A 22535-nucleotide genomic window follows, 5' to 3' on the forward strand; every position below is an offset into this window, starting at 1 on the left:
TCGGTGTGGTGTTCGATCGTTTTTTTTTTTGTTGTTGTTTGTTTTTTCTCCCCATTACCTTCAATTTCTATCCTCCCCATTACCTTCAATTTTCATCCTCCCCACTTTCCAAACATCCCCCATTCTCCCAACTAATCTCTTTCTTATCTCAAAAAAAAATATATATATATATATATACCCAACAACAACAACAACAACACGCTCACCTTCTCCCGATTCTGCTACTTCTTCTTCCTCTTAACTTCCTCCTCGTCTTCCTCGATTTTTTTTTTTTTTTTTTTTTTTTTTTTTTTTTTACACTTCCATGACCTAATCTGTTGAACTCTCTCATACATTAATATTAACAACAAAAACGATCTCATAATGCTTCATCTTCCTCTCTCACACATGTGGTACTCTTTACTGTTTCACAATGCACTACTCTTCTGCTATTTTAACAGACTGCTCTCATTTCGACCTCTCCTTCATTCCTTGCCTAAAAAATCCAACTATTACAGCGCTTCTTCTCTCCATGCTCTGAATTCGCCTTCATTGCATCCATCAAGAATTGTGTTAAATCGCATCTCTGACCTAAAACTTTTAAAAACCACAGTTTGCCATGGATGCTCGCTTTCCATCAACCATTCTTTTTTCCAACTTCAGTGCCAACTCACCCCCTCACCCCTCACTCTCACTCTCAAAGCAACCATCCCACTCTTCTCCCTCCAAGCCTCCCTCTCACCTCTTTCAAAAATTCCCCCCTCACCTTTCTCCCACCTTTCATCCCCCTCACTCTTCCTTCTCTAAGTTGCCCCCCTCTCATCCAACAAACTGCCTCCCTCCACTGCCCTCTCACCACAATCTCTTCACTCCACCTGCTCAAATCCTAAACTGCCATCTTCCTTGTCTCTTGTCCCCCCTCTCTCCCAGCACCACAGAGCCTTTTCTCCTCCTCATTCGGCCCCCTCCCCTCGCTATTCTGCAATACCCCACACTCCTTCAGCAACCCTCCTTACCTCCCCCTCGTCCCTCGTCCTACCCTCCCCGCCCCCTCCACCTCCTGCACCCAAAGCCTCCTCCCCTACCTCTTCATTAAAAGTGTGGACCTCAAATATCCGGGGCCTTCGCTCAAACCTTTCAGATCTTTCCCTACAGGTTGCCACTGACAAACCAGACATTATCTGCCTAACAGAAACTTTCCTCTCCCAAGACGTGTCTGACTCCCAAGTATCTCTCCCTGGTTACTCCTTCTTACGGTATGACAGACCTGAGCCTCGTCCTGGTGGAGGTGTTGCTCTCTTCATCAAAGACTCTATTCCTCACTCTCCCTGCACTGCTCTCACTCCCCCACACCCCCAGGAATACCTCTGGCTTTGGCTTCCCCTCCACTCCCACCTCATGTTTATATGTGTACTGTACCGTCCACCGAACAGTGATGACTCCATCTACACCTCACTCTCCGAAAACATGGACCATCTTCTATCTTCTCATCCAAACTCTCTCTTCCTCTTATGTGGCGACTTCAATTGTCATCACGCCAGTTGGCTAGGTGTGGGTACCTCTCTCACCTGCCATGGGACATCAGCAAAAGCTTTCTGTGACTCATTGGGACTGACTCAATCGGTCAACTTCCCGACGCGGATCTCAACCAATGGTACTCCATCTCTTCTGGATCTGATTTTGACAAATTTCCCTGACAATATCTGCTGCTCTTCCTTCGCTCCAATTGGTTCTTCTGACCACGTCCTTGTTAAAGTGGACATCTCTCTGGCTGTTATCAGAGAACCACCTCACCGCCGTCGAGTCTGGCATTTCACTCAAGCCGACTGGCAGGGTCTCCGAGCAGCCATCAAACTTACAGACTGGTCTCCTATCACTACTTTCTCAAACATCAACTCATCCTGGGAATTCTTTCAAAGAAACTTGCTCTCCCTCATGCACAGATTTATCCCCTCTCGTGTTCAGTTGTCTTACCCTTCCTCCCGCCCTTGGTTTACTGAAGCTTGTGGCGAGGCAGCTGTCCTGAAACAACTTGCCTTTGCCTCATGGAAAGCAAACCCAACTGAGGGCAATCTCAGTTCTTTCCACAAAGCTCGGAACAAGTGTGTATCTACCCTCAGGAGAGCCAGAAAACAACATCTTTCTCATCTCAAGTCTGAACTCTCAAACCTCTCTCCCTCCTCAAAATCCTGGTGGCGTTTAATCAAATCTGTTTCTGGTGTATGTTCCCCCTCCATCCCCTCCCTTACCTCAAATGGCCGCACTGCTGATTCCACACGTGATAAAGCTGAATGTCTAAACTCGGTGTTTGCAGCTAAATCTTGTGTCCCAAACCCATCACTATCTCTACCCACTTTACCCAGTCGCACCCAACTGTCCCTGGACTCTGTATCCTTTTCTCCTGACAAGGTGGAGAGCTTGCTTTCAAACCTCAAGTCAGATTCTGCAACCGGTCCAGACGGCATCAGCCCACGTGTCCTCAAAGCCTGCTCTTCTGCTCTTGCTCACCCTCTCTCTGTTCTATTCACCCTCTCATTTTCCCAAGGTCATCTGCCATCTGCTTGGAAATCTGCTAACATCACTGCCCTGCATAAAAAGGTGCAAAAACAGATCCCTGTAACTACAGACCAATCAGCCTTCTCCCAATCATCAGCAAGGTTATGGAATCCATCATCGCTTCAGACATGAAATCCTTCCTCTTCTCCAATGGCTTGATTTCCAATCATCAATTTGGTTTCAGACCAGGTCACTCTACCCTGGATATGCTGCTACTGCTCTCCCATCAATGGATGGAGGTCCTCAATGCCAGACAGGAAATCCGAGCCGTATCCCTGGACATATCACGTGCTTTTGACAGTCTGGCACCCTGCACTACTCACCAAACTCTCTTCCCATGGTATTCAAGGCCATCTCCACTCATGGCTCGCAGACTTCCTCTCCTGTCGCAGTCAACGTGTGGCCCTAAATGGAGTTCTTTCATCCCCTCTTCCTGTGCAGGCTGGAGTTCCTCAAGGTAGCGTTCTGGGCCCTGTTCTTTTTCTGGTTTTCATCAATGATCTCTCGGACTCTCTGGAAAATCCTCTATTTCTCTTTGCCGATGACTCCACCCTCTGCCGTACCATCTGTCATCCCTCAGACCGGCAAGCAGCAGCTTCTTCGCTCACTGCAGATCTGGATAAAATCACAAACTGGTCCAACACGTGGAACATGTCTTTCAATCCACACAAATCTCACACTCTCACTATGTCTCTTCGAAAGGACCGTTTACAAAACCCCCCCATCCACTTTCTCAACAATCCTCTGGAAGAAGTCTTTTCTTTCAAGCTTCTGGGTCTCACTATCTGCCATGACCTTTCCTGGGAAAGTCACATTTCCAACCTTGCCTCAAAAGCCAGTCGCCGACTGGGAATCCTCCGTCGTGCAAAGTCCTTCCTCGGCCCTCTTGAGCTCCTGACTACTTACAAAGCTTTTGTCCGTAGCCTGATGGAGTACTGCTCTCCCCTCTGAGCTGGTGCTCCTGCCTCCCACCTTTCTCGGCTTCACGCTGTCGAAACCAGGGCTTTTAAGATCATTGGCATCTCCCGCAATGAAGCTGAGTCTTTGGGCCTCTCACTCAATCACCGCAGGTTGGTCGGTGGTCTTTCTGTCTTCTACCGACTCCTCTCCAGCCTTGCCCCCCCTGCTCTCTCTGCGATTTGTCCCAACCACATTTCCACAGGGCGCTCAAGGTCCGCCAACAACCCCCTTCTGGTAAAACTACCAAAATCACGAATCACTGCTCATCTTCACTCTTTCATTCCTCTTTTTTCCCGCCTTTGGAATAAACTTCCTCACTCTATTCTTTCCCATTCTTCCCTCCAGGCTTTCAAAACAGCTGTTCACCACCACCTCTTATCTTCCCCCATCCAAATTCTCGATCTTTTCTACCCCCGATAATCCACCCAAGCCCACTTCCTTCAATTCTCCTGCTTTCCTTCCTGAAAGTCCCTGTAATGTCCATCTTCTCTTCGCCATGTTCCCCGTCCCATCCCCATCCCTCTCCCTTCCACAGTTCACCTAATGTGTCTGTTCCCCACTGTTTTGTCCCTTCCACTCCCGCCCCTCTTGTCTCATGCCTCCTTGCTGTGAGTTGTGTGTTAGCTCTCATACGAGCCTCGACCAAGGTATACAAAAAAAAAAAAAAAAAAAGTCAATCAATGCCAATCGTACCTCAATGGTACTGAGTGGTCGTCTTCACCCAATGTTGCAGCATTTTGTTACTGCCAGGAGGGTGCCTTCCAGGATGACAATGCCCCCATCAACAGAGGACGTGTGGTCACCCAATGGTTTCATGAGCATGATACTGATGTTATCCATATGTCATTGCCTTCTCAGTCACCAGATCTAAACCCAATCGAGCATTTATGGGATGTTCTGGAACGATGCCTGAAACAGCATTTTCCACCTCCGTCAAACAGATGTGGGTTGATTGATCTTCTTGTGTAAAAATGGTGCCGCATCCTTCCTGCAAAATTCCAGACACTGATGGACTCTATTCCATGGCACATACAGGCCTACGTGGTGGCCAGATGCCCTATTAAGTGACTTCACATTGGAGTATCCATTTTTTTTTTTGTCCATGACCTGTATCTGTGTCAGTTCATTGTGGTTCTTCCATACATTGGTTCGAGGATGCAATATGCTTTCCTCTCGTGTTGTTTTCCTTCTTCACTCTTCATCTCTTTCTTTTGCTAATGCCCTAACTATCCTACTTTCCTTTCTACCTGCAGGCTTCATGTATGTTTTTGTTTGTACATCCGATGTTTACCTGCTTTCCGAGAATAGCCTCTCGGTATGATATCTCTCTCCCATGACCCTTACTATGCCTCCCCTGATGAAGTCGCCGGAGGCATGATGTTTTCGGATTTGTCCATACACACGTCCGTCCATGATGATTTTCTCTGTTATCTCTGCAACCGCAAGTCGGATTGACACAAATTTTTCACCATAGGTGCGACGACTCGTGTAGAATGTTGCAATGATAATGGTCATAGGTCACATGGTGTGGCAACCATGTTGGAAAAAAAACTTGGACCTCTGTATCTCCAAAACCACAACAACGAAAAAATTGAAACTTGGCACATGGCAAGTACTCCTCATGGGGAATAAGTGATTTTTATGACATCATAGGTGGGTTAATTATGATTTCATTGCATTCGTCAAACGCTTTATCCGATCAGTATGAAAATTTTTGAGGGTCATCTCGGGCAAAATTGTATTGGAGGGGGGGGGGGTTTGATGACTTCATCGGTCACGTGATTTGGCAATTGACTTTCAAAAAGAAAAAAAAAACTTTCAAAAATCTTCTTCTCTGAGGTGGCTGAACAGATCTCGGCAAAACTTTACACACATGACCGCCGAACCCTGAGGAACAAAAGTTTCACACATATGTTATAGGTCATGTGGTTTGGCAGCCATGTTGGATTTACTCCAGAGCGGCTGGACAGATCAAGGGGAAACTTCACACAAATGTTCCCCAAGACATGGGTGTACAAGTTTGTGAAGGAATAATTGAAAGTTCACATCGTTTGGCAGCCATATTGGATTGAAGAAAAATATTTGTTTTATCTGGAACCGCTTAATCAATCAATATGAAATTTCACAATTATGTTCTAGTAGTGATGGGGAATGCATGTTTTAAATTTCAACTTGATCGGACGTATGGTCTGGCAGCCAGAATTTTATAATTTTTTAAATCTGGGTTCTTTTTAATTAAAAAAAAAATTATGTTGAAATAGACTCATTTTGCTGTGCCTGGATGGATTTGAGGGTGGAGTAGTAGCAGCTGAAATGTGAAACCTATCCTGGTTCCTACGGATTACTCCATCTTTTATTTTTGCTTGTTCAGGTTCCTTCTGATTACTCCAGTGCAGGACTGTACCTATTTGGTCTTCCATTTGATTTGAATTGAATTTATTTTCATCCCATTCCAAATTAAATTGAACAATAATAATAATAAATGTTGTGGGTCAGGGTCAAGTGGCCACTCAAAGCGGGACGTCTTGGTACCCGGTCATCGCTGCCAGCAGTTATAAAATGGCAGTTCTACTTATGTCTCTTATTGATTACATAACACACCAGGACACAAATGCGACACAAAATGCCACAAACACCACACAAAAGTCCTGGCGAGGGTGTGCAGTCTCTGCTCTTTTTCTTGGCCGTACATGCTACAGTCCCCTAAACCAAGGGGGAGCAGGGGTTGGGGTCGGAAAGAGGGAGCGGAGGGGGGGGGGGTTGGGGTTGAGAGAGGCAGAGGAGTGAGAGGTGAGGGGGAAAGGGATTCCAGCAGATGAGATGCCCAGTTTAATGTCCATCCAAAGGACGGCGCACATATTGATGAATTGCCCTACCTGTGAAACCCCGGGATGACAGTTTATAGCTGGGTCGGGATTCAAACCCAGGCTCGACAGCTGAGAGTGAGCATGCATACCTCTCGGCTTTCCTGCCGTGATGTGGCAATTCATAACTTCAGAACAACTGAAAACATATTTTACTCTGTGATCTTATCATTTATTGAGGAGGAGACACACACACATTGACATTTATTCATATAGATTCGTATGCAATCTGTGGCTGCTTGGCTGCATCATTTTCTGGGGGAACGGCAGTGCTGCTGATGCAATGCCCCTTTTTGCGAGCACGCTGGTCCTAATTTTCCCGACCTTGGAAGGATGACGGGCTGAGTCAATCCTACCTGGTGTTCATTCAATGAGCAGACTGGCTTGAACTTGAGACCCTATAATCTTAAGCCAAGCACCTTAACCATTAAGCCAACACCAGGCTTGACATTGGGATAAAGATCTGCCATGGCATTGTCATGTAAAAATTGCACAACCTCTTAAATACTGTACATGCCTTTGCAACATACACACAAAATTTGCTTGAACAGTTTCCATTCTGCATGATTACCAAGGCTGGTATGATCTTTAAAGTGACGCATCATACAAAGGCTTTTTTTTTTCTACTCGTTCCTTCCTGTGTGATTTGCTGGTCCTTGTGCTTTGACAAAGCTCCTATCAACCACTTATCCATTGCAGAATAAAGTTATTGGCGAATAGTTCCAAAACGAAAATCTAAAAAAAAAAGCATTGTCTTATTTTCATGGACTCGAGCTGTTATTTTGTATGTTCCTTCTGTACTTTTATATATTTTTATATTTATTTGTTTGTCATACTATTTATAATTTGAGAAGTGTTTGTTTCTGTGATTCTTTGTTTGATATTACGTTGTATTCAATGTGTGCTCCAAATAATCATCTTTTAATAATAATAAAAAAACAAGTCTGGAGACGGCGATGGTTCACGAGCAATGTACATGGTTCGCCTTTTTTATGTTTTGACCTTCGAGGGGACGCCACGGGCAAACTGGCGGGAATCGGGAAAAACGTAAATGATGAAAGTTGTAGTACTCGAAGAGCACTACTTGCATACCAACTTTCATTTGAAACAGTTGAAACCCCTCGGAGCTTGATGCCCAATTTATTGATTTTTTTTTTTTGACATTTTCTAAGTTCGTGACCTTGTGACCTTGACCTTGGGAGGAAAATGGAAAATCGAGCTCCGTGGGGCTATGCAGGTGCCATTGTGCTAACCAAATACTGAAACCCCTGCCAGATTCGACAAACCCTCTCGGAGAAGATGTAACTTGAAACCGGCTACCCCCTAAAAACACTTTTTGGGCGTGGTTCCGCCCATAATGGGCGCAGCACGCCCATTCTCCGGAAAACACAAGTAGATCATGATACAAACCTCGCACCCTAATTTTATCAAGATCGGAGCTATGCTCGGGACAGACAGACAGACACACACCCATAACGAATATAGTGGTCACTTACTGACTCGTGAACCAATTGGCTGCTCCTGAGCTGGTTCATGTTTCTTCATCTTCTTCCAACCTCAGTGCTGTAATAGAGCATAGGGTCTGGGAGGACTGTAGTTTGAACCCTGGCCAATTCATACCACAGACTTTAAACATTATACATGCTGCTTCCTTGCAAGGATGGAGCACGGACAAATAACCAGGGGTTGGTAATAATAATGTGGGCATTGATTGCCCGAATGGCCTTCTGCTGTGTCAAGGTTCATTGTGAGGGTCTTATTTTATTTTTTTCGTCTTTTTCTTCTTCTTCAAACCCCCCCCCCCCGCCTTCCTCCAAGGATCCCAAGCCACCACCCTAACCGCAAAGCCAACACCAGGTTGCATAATAATGCTTATTATTTCAAAAATAGCATTCAGTTTGTCCTGTAAACTAATCTTTTCGTCCATTTGAATGCAGGAGTTTTATCTCTGGCAAGATGAATTGGAATATGTGGAAGCCTTGCTTCAGGATGACCTTCGAAACAACTCGGCATGGAATGAACGGCATTTTGTCATTTCGCACACAACTGGCTTCGAAGATTCGGATGTAATTGATCGGGAGGTGGCGTAAGTCCTGCTTTGTTGTGGCAACATGATGAAATAAGCCAACCTTGTTGTCGTGATTTTTATTGCTTTTCCTTTTCAAGCTTGGTGTAAAATTATTGCTTTTTCATCTTTGCTTCAGGTACACCTTTGAAATGATCAAGAAAGTTCCAAACAATGAAAGTGCATGGAACTACTTGCGAGGGTAAAAATCTATCACTTTATTTTATGACTGCTATGACTGTGTGTTACTCCGATCAGGGCCCCATATGCGTGCGTTTGCCTCTCCTCCAAAACCATGAAACCTCATGGCCTGAAACTTTGCATGCACACGAAAGGGAACTCCAAAGCAGCACATGAATGAAAATTGGGTGCTTGGGTTAACTTAAACACCCCTTTTGAAGATAATTAACGGTCTTATTTACATATCCTTGAGCAAGGCATCATCCTGAGTCGGCCCTCTGTCAGCTTGCTGGAGTCTTAATTCGCCATTTTCTTCGGCCTATTCAAATATGCCTTGATTTGGAAACATGATCTACTCTACTCTCATGGACTAATTAAAGTATTTCATCAAAATATTATATCTGTTTTGAGAATCGGATCTCGTGGACAAAATGCTTCAATTTGGAGTGAAATCTGAAAATTTAAACAAATTGTTGCTTTTTTTAATTTCTATTATTTATTCATTCATTTATTTATTCATTTATTTTTCTTTTTTATAACTAAATTATTTTGTTTAGGGAAAGGATTAAACAACTTTTTCTGCTGTTTGGACGATTTAATTATATTTAGTGAAGAAAAGATTAAGGAATGTGCAGAAAGTGGAATTTCATTGAGTGCAACGCCGTGCTCTCTAACTTGCTTTTGCAATCTATGGTGATACAGTCCACATGGGTCCTTTTTTTTCCCCCTGGCAATTACATACGCAATTTCCTTTTTACTGTTTTGTGCGATCTGCTTTCATGATAAAATATTAATATAAATACAACCGGACCTCGACAATGACGGGTTCCGTGTATTCGCCGTTAATAATTTGTGACGTGCTCGTACACTCGTGGGAAATTGCCCTGTGTATTTGTGGTTTTCACGGCTTATTTTAGTTAAGTTTTAGAACTGTGTTATGCTCGTTAAAAAAATAAACTAGTCTTCCACGAGCCATGCACAAAGCTGGATGTACTTACAGTACAATACTGTATGTATGCAAAAAACATATCTTCCATGAGCTGCGAACATGACCTGCTTCCTGGGCATGTATTCTAGCTTCGCAGTGTGGAAGAAATTCAGTTCTTCTCTGTTGGAGTCTGAGATCATTTATTAACAACATCAACAAATAACCACAAGCATGCGCATGGGAAAGAGGATAAACAAGACAAGCAATATCAAACACGATCCTCTTTCTGCCCAAAATGCACAGAGCAATTGTCTTTATACTATACATTATACTTTATACTGGACAGCAAAAGACAGGGGAGGGCTTAACATCCGGCAAGGGTGAATGGAGGGGAGGGCTAACAAGCATCAATAAAGGGAACTGCAGACATGGCCACTTTGGAAGGGAAGGGGGATAAACACGCTCAGGCCACGATTACAGTGTGTGAATACGAGGTCAGCCTTGAGGAGGAGATGGTGATAACAGAGTTAGGACAAAACAAAGAGGCTGGGTGGATGGAGACACAAGCCCATGACCTTGATCATACATTCCATTCACCATTGAGTAATGAGATTCTCAAAATAATGGAAATGCTAGTTTTGGATAGTGTTTGTGTGTTTGTGTATTAAGGATTTGGCAGTGTCGGGATTCGCACCCTACTCTTGACAGCCAAATGTTGAGGATTCGGCGTCACTTAACAGCACCGCCGTCTCCGGGGTTATAACGCCGGCTGGCTCGGCACAGGTCTCGGGTTACGTGCCTCAGATAAAGATACCAAAATAACCTGTGCCTTGCCAGCTGGGGAAATAGACCCCGGCTACAGACTGGATTTGTCAGAGACCGAGCGGAGTCTGCCAGTCCGTAGCCCGTTTGGGGTTTTATATCCAAATCGAGTGGATTGTTCCTCGGCGCGGCACGAATAAATTCAAGGCGGCAAATCTCGTATAACTCAGCCAGATTTATTGGGGACACATCGGGGAACACGACACAAGCAAAACATTCACCACAATGTTATAATCAATCTATAACCCGTTCTTAACTAGGGAGCTACGGATTACGGGTTTCAAAGGGAACCCGAGCGAGATAAACCTTAGACAACATGCAGACAAGACACAGAGTACTTGGTGATTCCTCATGGACGAGAGGAAAATGTCAAAGGCACGAATGCGGCTCGTGACAAGCCGATGTGAACGTATTCGAGCACCCAGCTCGAACACGCTGTGTGGCAAAATGGCGGCGGCATCCTTTTGTCGCACCGCCCACGCACGCAGCCTCAGCGCGTTCAGCCCCCGTAAGGTCAACGGCACAAGACGAAAGATCTATGGTATGCTCCAGCTGGCTTTTCACAAGGACCAGTATACAAGTCCGGGCCTGGCCTGTTCACCAGGTTAGGCCAAATCGGGGTGTTTGGCTCCGCAGGCGGATCAATGGGACCACGAGACGTGTCGTGAGTAGGGACAGCCAGAGGCTCCGTCACTGGGCTCCGGATGAACCTGTCGAGGAGCTCTTCATAAAAGTCGATCGCCGACTCCCACGAGTTGTTTCTCCTGCCTCTTTCACGAAGCAGATCATGACTCCCACAAGTCGTTTCTCCTGCCTCTCTCACGAGGCTTGCTCTTCTCACGAAAGCCAATCCCAGACTCGACTGGAGCAGCCTCTCATCCAGCAGAAGGCAGACTCGACAAAGCAGGCAGTCACTCTCACTGCCGATCGCCCGTATCCTGACTCAGGCAGTTGCTCTTGCTGCCGATCGCCCGTGTCGAGGCTCAGGCAGATCCACCCCTGCCTTTCCGGCGCTCGCTCTTCTCGAACTAGACTGCCACTCTCAGAGCGCTGGGCGGGGACTGTCGTCTGGAGAGGGGAAGGAAGAAGAAGAACCTCTCTGCACACCACCACTGCACGAACGATGAACAGCCTGCTACACCTCCCGACATATGTAACGTCCAATTACCAAACAACCTGGCGAAACATGCATTTAATGGGGGATTTGGGCTAATCCTATATTTAATAACACACTCAGGGCCATTTCTGCAAATATATATATATATATATATATATATATATATATATATATATATATATATATATATATATATATATTGCGAATCAGCTGCTCGACTCGAATGGCGGCCGCCTCGCCCACCGGACGGACAATTCTGTTGTGACCCTCTCAGAACAACGCGAGGAGCTAGTCACGGGTGGGGGTTTAACCCCACCACGACCGTGCCAATTGCCCACCCGCGCAGGATAGGGTTGCTCGCCAAATTCGATCTACCGAAGTACCTGCGCGGATGGTCGACCGGGCGATCGTACCTCGCCGCAGGCCGACTCCGGACACCAACTGCTTGAGCGGTCCGTTCCATGCTATCGGGATAACCGAGCGGTGTTATCGTCGGCCTCAACGGTTCCGATTAATTATCGGGCGTTTTAAGCCCACTACAAACCCTTTTACGTGAAGCAGGATGGAGGGTCAATAAAGAAAAGACGAAGTGAAACGGGAAAACAGTTCACACAATGCACATTTATTATGTGACACACGGAAAGCACACATATACAGCCAAACAGTCAGAATGCACCTATATCAGGTAAACAAAAGAAACGACGCAGAGTTACAACCGAATATGCATACACATGGCAACACTTACACAGTTCTACTTTACAAGACACGGTGCCAAGACACATTCACTCAAAAGCAAAGGAAAGAAGCCACCCTCATAGACAAGGGGGCAGACGGGCCTGTAGGCCAATATGTGCGCGGGACCTGAAGGAGCGGCCAGGTCGGCGAGACCGTGTGGGTCCTACCCGCGTCCTCATGGCGCGTTGGCGGACGAGCCGCAGACGTGGCCGCGTGGCTGTGCCCCGACTCCGTGCTCCTTCGCGGGTTTCGTTGGCACGACGTTTGGAGTGGGGTGGAAACGGGGCCCCCTTGGTTGCACTATCTCAGCGCGGGGGAAAAGGGGGAATTGTTGATGCTCTGGGGGAGGGAGAATGGCTGGCTGGCTGGCTTAGGTTCCGCGACGAGTGATCTCCCACCGCGACCTCGTCGCCGACCGCCGTCCTTCTCGTCTCGGACCCGAGCTCCTTGGCCTCTTCCCCCAACTCTCCTCAGCCCACTGCAGAACCCAACTCGATACCTTCGCCACCCGACTCCACTCTCTGCCACACTCCGCCCGATGACTCTCTTACCAAAACTCTCACTCTCTGCCTCTGCCAAAAGTCTCTGCCTTCAAAACTGACTGCCACGATTCTCCTTGCACTCGGCGTTTTATAGGCCGGCAGGAGAAACAATATGCAAATTTCCGGATCAGGATGAGCACGGAGGCGGAGCCACGCTCGCCCATTGGGCGGAGGAAAAGTGGGCGTGAACCTCCCCTGATCCTAGAATGTGCATATTTCTATTTCACACGGACGCGCCTGGAGGCGGGGCCAAGCCGCTCCGCACTTGCTGATTGGACGGATCAGAAGTGGGCATGTAGCATTCTTGATCCGAATTCTCCCTCGGAAAGGCCGCCATCTGCACCCACGGCTCGGTGCGCATCACTTGAACGAGCCCAAGACAGCCCGACGCCCAATGTCCACAGGTGGTGCGGGAATGGCCGTCGAAGGAGAGAGGTGAGGGTAGTGGAGGGTTTATCGGTGGTGGTTTGATGGTTATGGCGGTTGACGTGGTTGGTTCAAAATAAAGATAGAACAGAAAAACGGCTATCTCAAAGGGTGGCAGCCCGAATGAATCATGTCAATTCCCTCTTAACAACGGGTTTGGGGCTAACTACACATGTACTTAGAGTTATCTCACCTACGGGACCTGAATGGTGGTTTGCGAATTTCCACAGCCGTAACAATAAAAAAAAATATATATATATATATATATATATATATATATATATATATATATATATATATATATATATATATATACATATGCATATACACAGTCATGCGCCGCATAACGAAGTTTCGGGCAACGACGGATCGCGTTTACGACGGTGATCGCATAAATGACGGATCTGCCAGCTCCATTATAATGGAGCTGAAAAATTCCTATCGCCGAGTGATGTAGCCGACGGAGCGCTGCCAGTCTTATAAAAATAGCACATACAATTATGTACAGTACATAATACTTCATAATGATAATAAACGACAGTGTGGCGCCTTTATAATGCGATCGTTGAGGTCCATAAAATGTCGTCGCGAAAAAAGCAGGGTCGTGCTAAATCGGGATTCAAGGAAATCGGCTTTCAAACTGAACCAATGTTTCCACGTTTACCTTCGAGCAAGTAAATTACCTTTGAATTGAAGAATTCCGTGAATAAATGGTCGTTGTTCGTAGAAATTAAAACACAAATTTAATTTTGGTGAACCTTTTTATGTTGTTAAAACAATCGCACTGTTCCGAAAATGTATCACAATTGACAGGTGCTCGTTTCTTCGTTTATAAATTATAACCTCTGCAATGATTACGTATTTGTAAAGTCCAAACGCTATTTATTCACCTTTCTATAATCGACGCGAGAGGAGATTGTAAGCTGCCACGAACAACACCGAGGGCCGTCATGAACAGCACAGAGGTAAAACTAACGCGTCTTCCGTCTCTCTTGGATGTGTGTTGCAATTGCCCACAGTATTCAGTACAGTAACATGCTGTACATGTTTGTAGCCGAGGAGCAATAGGCTATACCATATAGCCGAGGTGTCTGGGTTTGTGTAAGTACGATGTTGGAAAACGAAAACGAAAAATATGTTTTATATATATATATATATATATATATATATATATATATATATATATATATATATATATATATATATATATATATATATATATATATATATATATATATATATTGTTGTGGTTGACCAAATTCGCAAACCACCATTCAGGTCCCTTAGGTGAGATATCTCTGTAAGTATATGTGTAGTTAGGCCCAAACCCGTTGTTTCGAGGGAATAAATGTCATTCAGTCGGGCTGCGAGTTGGGAGTTGTCGGTGGAGCTGGGAAGAAGTGGTAGTAGTCAGAGTGAAGAGTTCGCAGTTGGGAGTTCGCGGAGCCAGTGAAGAGTTGGGACGAGTCAAGAGAGGAGACGGAGAGGGCGATCGGACGAAGCTGTAGAGAGGCGGCGGCGGCGAAGGCGGTTGAGGGGGTGCTCGCGTCGGATTCGGGGAACTGCGGAGGGAGAGGCCGGCGGCGCGACCGAGGTCGTGGTGGAGACGCTCGTCGCGGGACCCGAGACAGGGAGATATCCTCCTTTCCCCCGAGCATCAACAACCCCCTCCTGTTTCCCCCCGCGCTGAGATAGTGCGACAAGGGGGCCCCTTTCCCACCCCCTACCAGACACTGTCCGCGAGGCCCGCGGAGTTGGGGAGCCACCGCCACTTTGCGTCTCATCATCAGACGGGTAGGCCCGACGCGGTCTCGGCCCCAGGCCCCGCCTCATCCTTGAGGGTGGTCCTTTTCTTTTGCTTTGGGTATATGTGTTGTCGGCGCCGTCTGTGAAGTAAAATTGTATAAGTGTTGCCGTGTGCTCGGTAGTCGGATAGCTCTGCATTGTCTTCTTCTTTTATATTTGCTTTTTGTGTAATATTGTGTGTTTCTTCTTCTATTACATTTGCTTTTGGTGTAATTGTATATGTGTGCTTTCCGTTCATCGCGAAATAAATGTGCTTATTGTTGAACTGTTTTCCCGCTTTGCTTCGTCTTTTCTTTCATTGAATCTCCATCTTACTTCACGTAAAGGGTTGGTAGTGGGCTGAATACGCCCGATAATTAATCGAACCGTCGGGGCCGACGATAACACCGCTCGGTTATCCCGATAGTACGGAACGGGTCGCTTAAAGTGGCCCGTGTCCGAAGTCGACCTGCGGCGAGGTGCGATCGCCCGGTCTACCCTCCGTGTGGGTACTTAGGTAGGTCGAATTTGGCGAGCAACCCTATCCCACGCGGGGGGCCGATTGGCACGATCGTGGTGAGGCCGAAAGGTCCACCCGTGACTGGTTCCCGGCGTTAGTCCGAGAGGGTCACGACTGGATTGTCCGTCCGGTGGGCGACGTGCCGCGATTCGAGTTACGTGGCCGTTCGCACGCCGGCGGGCGCGAATCCGCAACACTGGTGTCAGGTCGTGCGATACAAACTCATCGCCCTCCTCGCGGCACTGGTATCGGAGAACGGGAAAACGGGCTCTCCTGTCTCCAGCAAAATTCACGGGAATCGGTCCAGAGGTGAGAGGAGCGACCCCCGATTCCCTCCAAATTACGAGCGAGCTAAATTAACCCTTCACGAGAAATAAGATGGCGTCTCAAGGCGAGCGGGAGCCGGGGGTATTAGAAATGGATGTAGAATGTGTAGAATCCATGGCTCAGGACGAAATCCCCGTGCAGGAAATGTTGATTGTGCAGGAAAACGAACTCGCCCAACTGAACCCAGAGCCCGAAATAGGTGCGGCGGCGGCCGCGGTGTATGACACCTCCCCTCCCCCTCTCCACCAAACCCTTCCCCGATCCCTGCCGAAACGGCTCACCCAAGCCCACCCGACATGGCCCAGCTATTCACCATGCTGGCAAAGATGAATGCGGAAATGAAAACGAAAATGGATACATACACAAATGAAATGAAAAACGAAACGAAAAGAATGAACAAGCAAATGAACGGAATGGAAACAAACATGAAGGAAGAAACTAAAAAGCTGCGGGGTGAGACGCAGAACATGGGCCGAAGCCTGCAGGCGGGCATGAAGGCCGTCAGCAGGGAGCTTAAAATGGCGACTCCACGTGTGGGTGCGAACGAGCTGGAAGGGGGTGCAACGGCTGTCGGGCCCGCGGTGGAGGCGGGTGACAAAATAATTCGGGGGGCGTGTTGGGCGAGGGTCGTGACAGAAAAAGTGACGGTAACCGAGAGGGACAAACTAATTGGGGTGACGGAGACGTGCACGAGGGAGATAAGGGAAGAGACGGAAATAATAGTTGAGACAAGGGAGGTAAAGGGTGAAGAGGTGACTGAGTTGGCAGAGACACGGGAGATGGGAACGATAGAGGGAAGACTACACGATGAAGACGGGGTAAGTGACGCACACACACACACACGGAGGTAGTGGAGGATAATGGGGGTGAGCTGGTGGACTGGGTGGAGGCCCGGTGCGAGCAGCGGGATAGCCTCCTCCAGGAACGAGGGGAGGGAGTATGCCCCCTTGAGGCGAGTCACGGCCAGGTGAGTTCGGTCGTGCTTTGCGAGGTTGAGGGGACGAGTGCTGTGGACAGGTGCACGGAGAGCTTGGGGGGTATAGAGGCCCCGGAGATTCTTGTGGGGACACGAATCCCCAGTGTGGTTGTCCCTGTGTGTGTGGTGCAAGGTGTGAGTGCGTCCCCGCGTGTGGAAGCGACCCCGTGTGTGAGTGGTGTGGTGGCGATTGTGCCGGAGTACGTGCTTCCCAGCACGCCGTGTGTAAAAGGGGCACCGCAAGTGAAAGAGGCCGTGTGTGAGTGAAACGTCCAGTGTGGATGAAACACCGCGGATGAGTGCCCCCGCGTGTGTGAGTGAGGCACGGTGTGTGGATGAGGAACCGCGGGTGAGTGCCCCCGCGTGTGTGAGTAGTATGGTTTGTGTGAGTAGTATGGCACGAGTGAGTGGAAGGCCGCGAGTGAGTGGAGCCACGTGTGCAAGGGTAATGGCATGCGTGAGTGAACGGACGAGTGCAAGGGAGACCGTGTGTGTGAGAGAGCGATATGTAAGGGAGATGTCGGGCATGTGTGAACATGCAGCCGCGTCTCCCGGTGTGAGTTCAATGGAATGGTGTATGAGCGTCGTAACACGCAGGTGTGCGTGGGTGGAATGGAGGCTACGACGGCGACATGTAAGGAAAGAAAGCCGAGTAGCGGCTGTAGTTGTTTCGGGCACCGTGCCGGGTTCACCCAGCAGTGAGCACGAGGTCCGTGCTGTGCAACGCACGAGGCCGCCACGTGCTCGCTTGCGGGAATGAAGTCCCGGTCCGGAAACGCCAGCGGTGGATTTGCCGATCCCGCGGACGGACAAAGCTTAGGCAGGATTATGGATTTGGACCGGATGGGTTCTCCACGCGATCGTGTGTGTTAAGCTCCAACGGGCAAAGCACATGTGTTCGCGTGGGGAACCCCTCGAGACGTGGGGCTTGTGTTTTTTTTATGCGCACGGTGACGTCATGGCTGCACGCGGGGTTGGAATCCGGCAGGAGGGGTATCCCTGCCGGATGGTACCGTCCAAGGAGGGACGAGGTACACGTGCAGCTGCATGACGTCACGGGCAGGTGCAAAGTGCGTGAGCTGTGAGTTGCCGCGCTGGTGCTGCACATATGAAAAAAAAAAAGAAAAGAACAGCAAGCCTCACTTTCGGGTGCACAGGATTCCTGGGCAAGGGGTGGAAAACCCCCTTGATCTGGGCACAGGATGGAAACTAGTTAGGGGGAAGGGTTAGCTTAGTTAGACCGACTTCATGGGGCAGGGGTAAGTCCTCATGGAGTCCGTGGAATGGATTAGTTCGAGGGATTGTAGCCAGATTTAGGTTGGGAAATAAAATGATTTTTTGAGTTAGAAGACAGTGACAGACAATGAATGTGTAGAGGGGACGAAGCTTAGCTACGTAGGTTAAATGGAACGTGCTATAGTTTAAGGGACGACGTGGGAGCACGAGTTAGTTAGGGGAGGTAGTTAGGAGGATGGCAGAGTTCAGTGGTGTGTGTGTTGAAGAGTTGTTGGTGAGTTATGAGGTGGAGACATGTTGAATGAGTGAGGCCAGCGGGTCTGTGTGAGTGGAGCGAATGGCGAATGCATGGTGCGCTGAGTGATTGGGGGGAGGAGTGACTCCCGCCCAAGGGACCCCGGGGTCAGTGTAGAGTGAGTTAGGGGGTTAGTCAAATTGAAAAATGGAAGTCGTTTTGTTGTTGGTGGGAGTGTAGGCTCGAAACCCGTTTGGAGGGGTGCAGGAGCCCTGTTGACGGGCTGGGAGCGTGGCTGCGAAAGGTGAGTATCGCTGAGTGGGTACCCCGGGCACCAGGCTAGTCGGCCGTGGTAGGCCAAGGGCCCATGGGGGGCCGGGATAGCGTAGTGGGCACGGGTGCGCCTGCTTGGTGCGGGGGCCCGGGGCGCCATTAGCCGCGTGGGCAGTGTTGTGGGCACGGGTGACCCTCGGAAAGGGGCCTGGGAAGCCAGCCTGCCACGTGTGCGTTTCAGGGGAGGTGCCATGGGGGGCACTCCCCGGTGTAAGGGAGCTGGTAGGCTCGGAGGCAGTGTAGTGCCCGGGGGTGCCATAGCGGGAGATTCGGCAGAGGGTAGTGCCTGCCAAAGGGAGCCACGTGTCCCAGCCATGAGACCGTGTGAGGGCACGGAGAGAAAATTGGGGGGCGAGGCCCGAAATTGAAAGGACACCAACACAGGCGACGGGAATCTGGGTTTATAGAACCAATAGTTTAAGCGAGAGGCGCTTGTTGAAAGCCCCGGGGTAGTTTAACGGTTAAATGGTTAGGGTAGATAGGAAGTGTACCCCACCGCACCATCCATCCCCTCGCTCTCGTTGTGGGCCGCTGGACCCACTTTGTGTTATAGATCGCTGAAGTCTGGGTAGGCCATTCTGAGGCTTCGTTGGGCCTCGACACAGGACGTTAGCTCTCCCTTGTTCCCCTCCGGGAAGGGAACGTAGGGGTTGGGAGTAGGCTAGGTGACAGGATAGGTTAGCCGAACAAAGACGATAAAGGGGGTTAGGGGACGATTTATAGTGGGGAAGTAAAAATAAAAAAATAAGTTGGGGCTAAATTGGGGTTTGACAAATTAAGGGAGTGGGTATAGACAGTGACAGGCAAAGGCGATAGGTTGGGAGGGAGACCGTAGGGTAGGTCCGAGCCCGCCTTCCGAGTGGCCAGCACCACCGCACTCCCTCCACCAACCTCCACTGAACGGCAAAGGCTGGCCAGCTTCATCTGCTGGCTGTGTTGCTGTAAGGCCGTGCCGGCCCACTTCATCTGCCGGCTGGCTGTTTTTCTTCAAGGCCTGTGCTGGCCCACTTCATCGGCAGCTGTTGTGTTGCAACAAGGCCTGTGCCGGCCGGATCATCTGCAGCTGTGGTACTTCAAGGCCTGTGCCGGCCAGTTCATCTCCCGGCTGTGTTTGCCTGCAACGGCCTGGTTCTGCAGGCTGTGTTTGCCTGCTGCCTTTGCCATGCCATGCCCACTGCCCCTGTTCACCAGCCCCGTTCAATTTTTGCTTTGCCCCCCCTGTTCATTTCCATGTGCGCCAGGATCCGCAAGGCAACAGTTTGCAAGCTGCGAGAACTGCCCTGTTGGCAGCTACAACACGGGCCTGCAGTGGCGGCCCGTGCACCGTGTTTGCGTCCATCCATTCATCCATCCATTCGTTGTGTTCATTGCGTGTGCCACTTGAGCTGGCACGGAGACTACGTTGTGCAGCCCATGCACCGTTGTGGTTCACTGCATTCAGTTCAAACCATTCATCCATCCATTCGTTGTGTTCATTGCGTGTGCCACTTGAGCTGGCACGGAGACTACGTTTGTGCAGCCCATGCACCGTTGTGGTTCACTGCGTTCAGTTCAAAAGGGAAGGCCTTGGACTGCGTGTGAGCAGCCGGCCACGTTCCCTGTCACCGGCATTGTTTGAGTCAGAGACTGCATGCGAGCAGCCTGGCTCCCTGCTAACTGCTTTCTTTTTGCAGAGTTCATTGATCCTGGGCCATGGTTTAGTGTAAAATTTGTAAGTTAAGGTTAAGATGTACTGTAAATATGAGTGCGCCCCTGGCATGTTTGTCTTAGCGCCGGCAATTTTATTTAAGTCATCCGTGTGAGTGAGTTTGTTTAGGTAGTTACTCAGCCCTCAGGTTATTTATTTTGGGGACACGAATACCATGAATGTCGCACTCAGGGATCCGTAGGTAAAATGTACTAGGGGAAAACTACACATGATGGTACACGAAAATTTGACGACTCGGGACGAGTCTGTAAAAAGGGGAGGGGGTAGTGTTGTGGTTGACCAAATTCGCAAACCACCATTCAGGTCCCTTAGGTGAGATATCTCTGTAAGTATATGTGTAGTTAGGCCCAAACCCGTTGTTTCGAGGGAATAAATGTCATTCAGTCGGGCTGCGACTCTTCAGGATAGCCGTTTTTCTTTTACTATCTTTATTTTGGACCAGCCGCCATTACTACCACCACCAACCACGTCTCAACAGCCATCACACAACAACCACCAACCACAACGCCGCTTCACAACAACAGCCACGACCTTTACCGTCACAACTCACCACCATCGTATCACCACCATTCTTGCGCCACTTGTGGGCACCGATACTGGACTCGTGCAGGGCGCGCACCGAGCAGCGTGTTCAGAAACATCACAGACTTTCCGAAGAAAACGGATCAAAAACGACTCACGCCCACTTCTGTTCCGTCCTATCGGTGAGCGTGGGGCGATTTGGCCCCGCCTCCAGGGCGTTGGAGTGTGGTCGCTATATGCAAATTCATGGATCAAAAAGCATTCACGCACACTTTTTCTCGGTCCAATGGGGAGCCAGTTAGAGGTGAAGGGTCGGAGGTAAAGGGTCAAAGGTGAAGGAGCGAAGCCACGGGGGATATAAACGGCTGCGTTCGTCAGTCAAGGCAGTTCGCAGTTGGGAGTTGTCGGTGGAGCTGGGAAGAAGTGGTAGTAGTTAGAGTGAAGAGTTCGCAGTTGGGAGTTCGCGGAGCCAGTGAAGAGTTGGGACGAGTCAAGAGAGGAGACGGAGAGGGCGATCGGACGAAGCTGTGGAGAGGCGGCGGCGGCGAAGGCGGTTGAGGGGGTGCTCGCGTCGGATTCGGGGAACTGCGGAGGGAGAGGCCGGCGGCGCGACCGAGGTCGTGGTGGAAACGCTCGTCGCGGGACCCGAGACAGGGAGATATCCTCCTTTCCCCCGAGCATCAACAACCCCCTCCTGTTTCCCCCCGCGCTGAGATAGTGCGACAAGGGGGCCCCTTTCCCACCCCTACCAGACACTGTCCGCGAGGCCCGCGGAGTTGGGGCGCCACCGCCACTTTGCGTCTCATCATCAGACGGGTAGGCCCGACGCGGTCTCGGCCCCAGGCCCGCCTCATCCTTGAGGGTGGTCCTTTTCTTTTGCTTTGGGTATATGTGTTGTCGGCGCCGTCTGTGAAGTAAAATTGTATAAGTGTTGCCGTGTGCTCGGTAGTCGGATAGCTCTGCATTGTCTTCTTCTTTTATATTTGCTTTTTGTGTAATATTGTGTGTTTCTTCTTCTATTACATTTGCTTTTGGTGTAATTGTATATGTGTGCTTTCCGTTCATCGCGAAATAAATGTGCTTATTGTTGAACTGTTTTCCCGCTTCGCTTCGTCTTTTCTTTCATTGAATCTCCATCTTACTTCACGTAAAGGGTTGGTAGTGAGCTGAATACGCCCGATAATTAATCGAACCGTCGGGGCCGACGATAACACTGCTCGGTTATCCCGATAGTACAGAACGGGTCGCTTAAAGTGGCCCGTGTCCGAAGTCGACCTGCGGCGAGGTGCGATCGCCCGGTCTACCCTCCGTGTGGGTACTTAGGTAGGTCGAATTTGGCGAGCAACCCTATCCCACGCGGGGGGCCGATTGGCATGATCGTGGTGAGGCCGAAAGGTCCACCCGTGACTGGTTCCCGGCGTTGGTCCGAGAGGGTCACGACTGGATTGTCCGTCCGGTGGGCGACGTGCCGCGATTCGAGTTACGTGGCTGTTCGCACGCCGGCGGGCGCGAATCCGCAACAATATATATATATATATATATATATATATATATATATATATATATATATATATATATATATATATATATATATATATATATATATATATATATATATATATATATATATGTGATGTTAGCACAACGACTATGTCTGTTAAGGACGCATTTCTCAGAACGTAACCCCGTCGTTAAGTGGCGCATGACTGTGTGTGTGTG

At 49.0% G+C, this 22535-nt stretch overlaps 1 protein-coding gene across 2 annotated transcripts in view; it reads left to right on the plus strand.

The window, feature by feature from the left end:
- Positions 1-22535, plus strand: part of FNTA (farnesyltransferase, CAAX box, subunit alpha) — a 104955-nt gene that overhangs the window by 50862 nt on the left and 31558 nt on the right. For both annotated transcript variants that reach the window (XM_085871655.1, XM_085871661.1), the window contains exons 6-7: positions 8297-8445; positions 8564-8626. In XM_085871655.1, the coding sequence (XP_085727781.1) occupies positions 8297-8445; positions 8564-8626 (212 nt within the window). The remainder of the gene's footprint in view (positions 1-8296; positions 8446-8563; positions 8627-22535) is intronic.

The sequence above is a fragment of the Eptatretus burgeri genome, chromosome 1 (genome assembly GCF_056783735.1).
Source record: "Eptatretus burgeri isolate ZD-2024b chromosome 1, Ebu_testis_v1, whole genome shotgun sequence".
Classification (NCBI taxonomy): domain Eukaryota; kingdom Metazoa; phylum Chordata; class Myxini; order Myxiniformes; family Myxinidae; genus Eptatretus; species Eptatretus burgeri.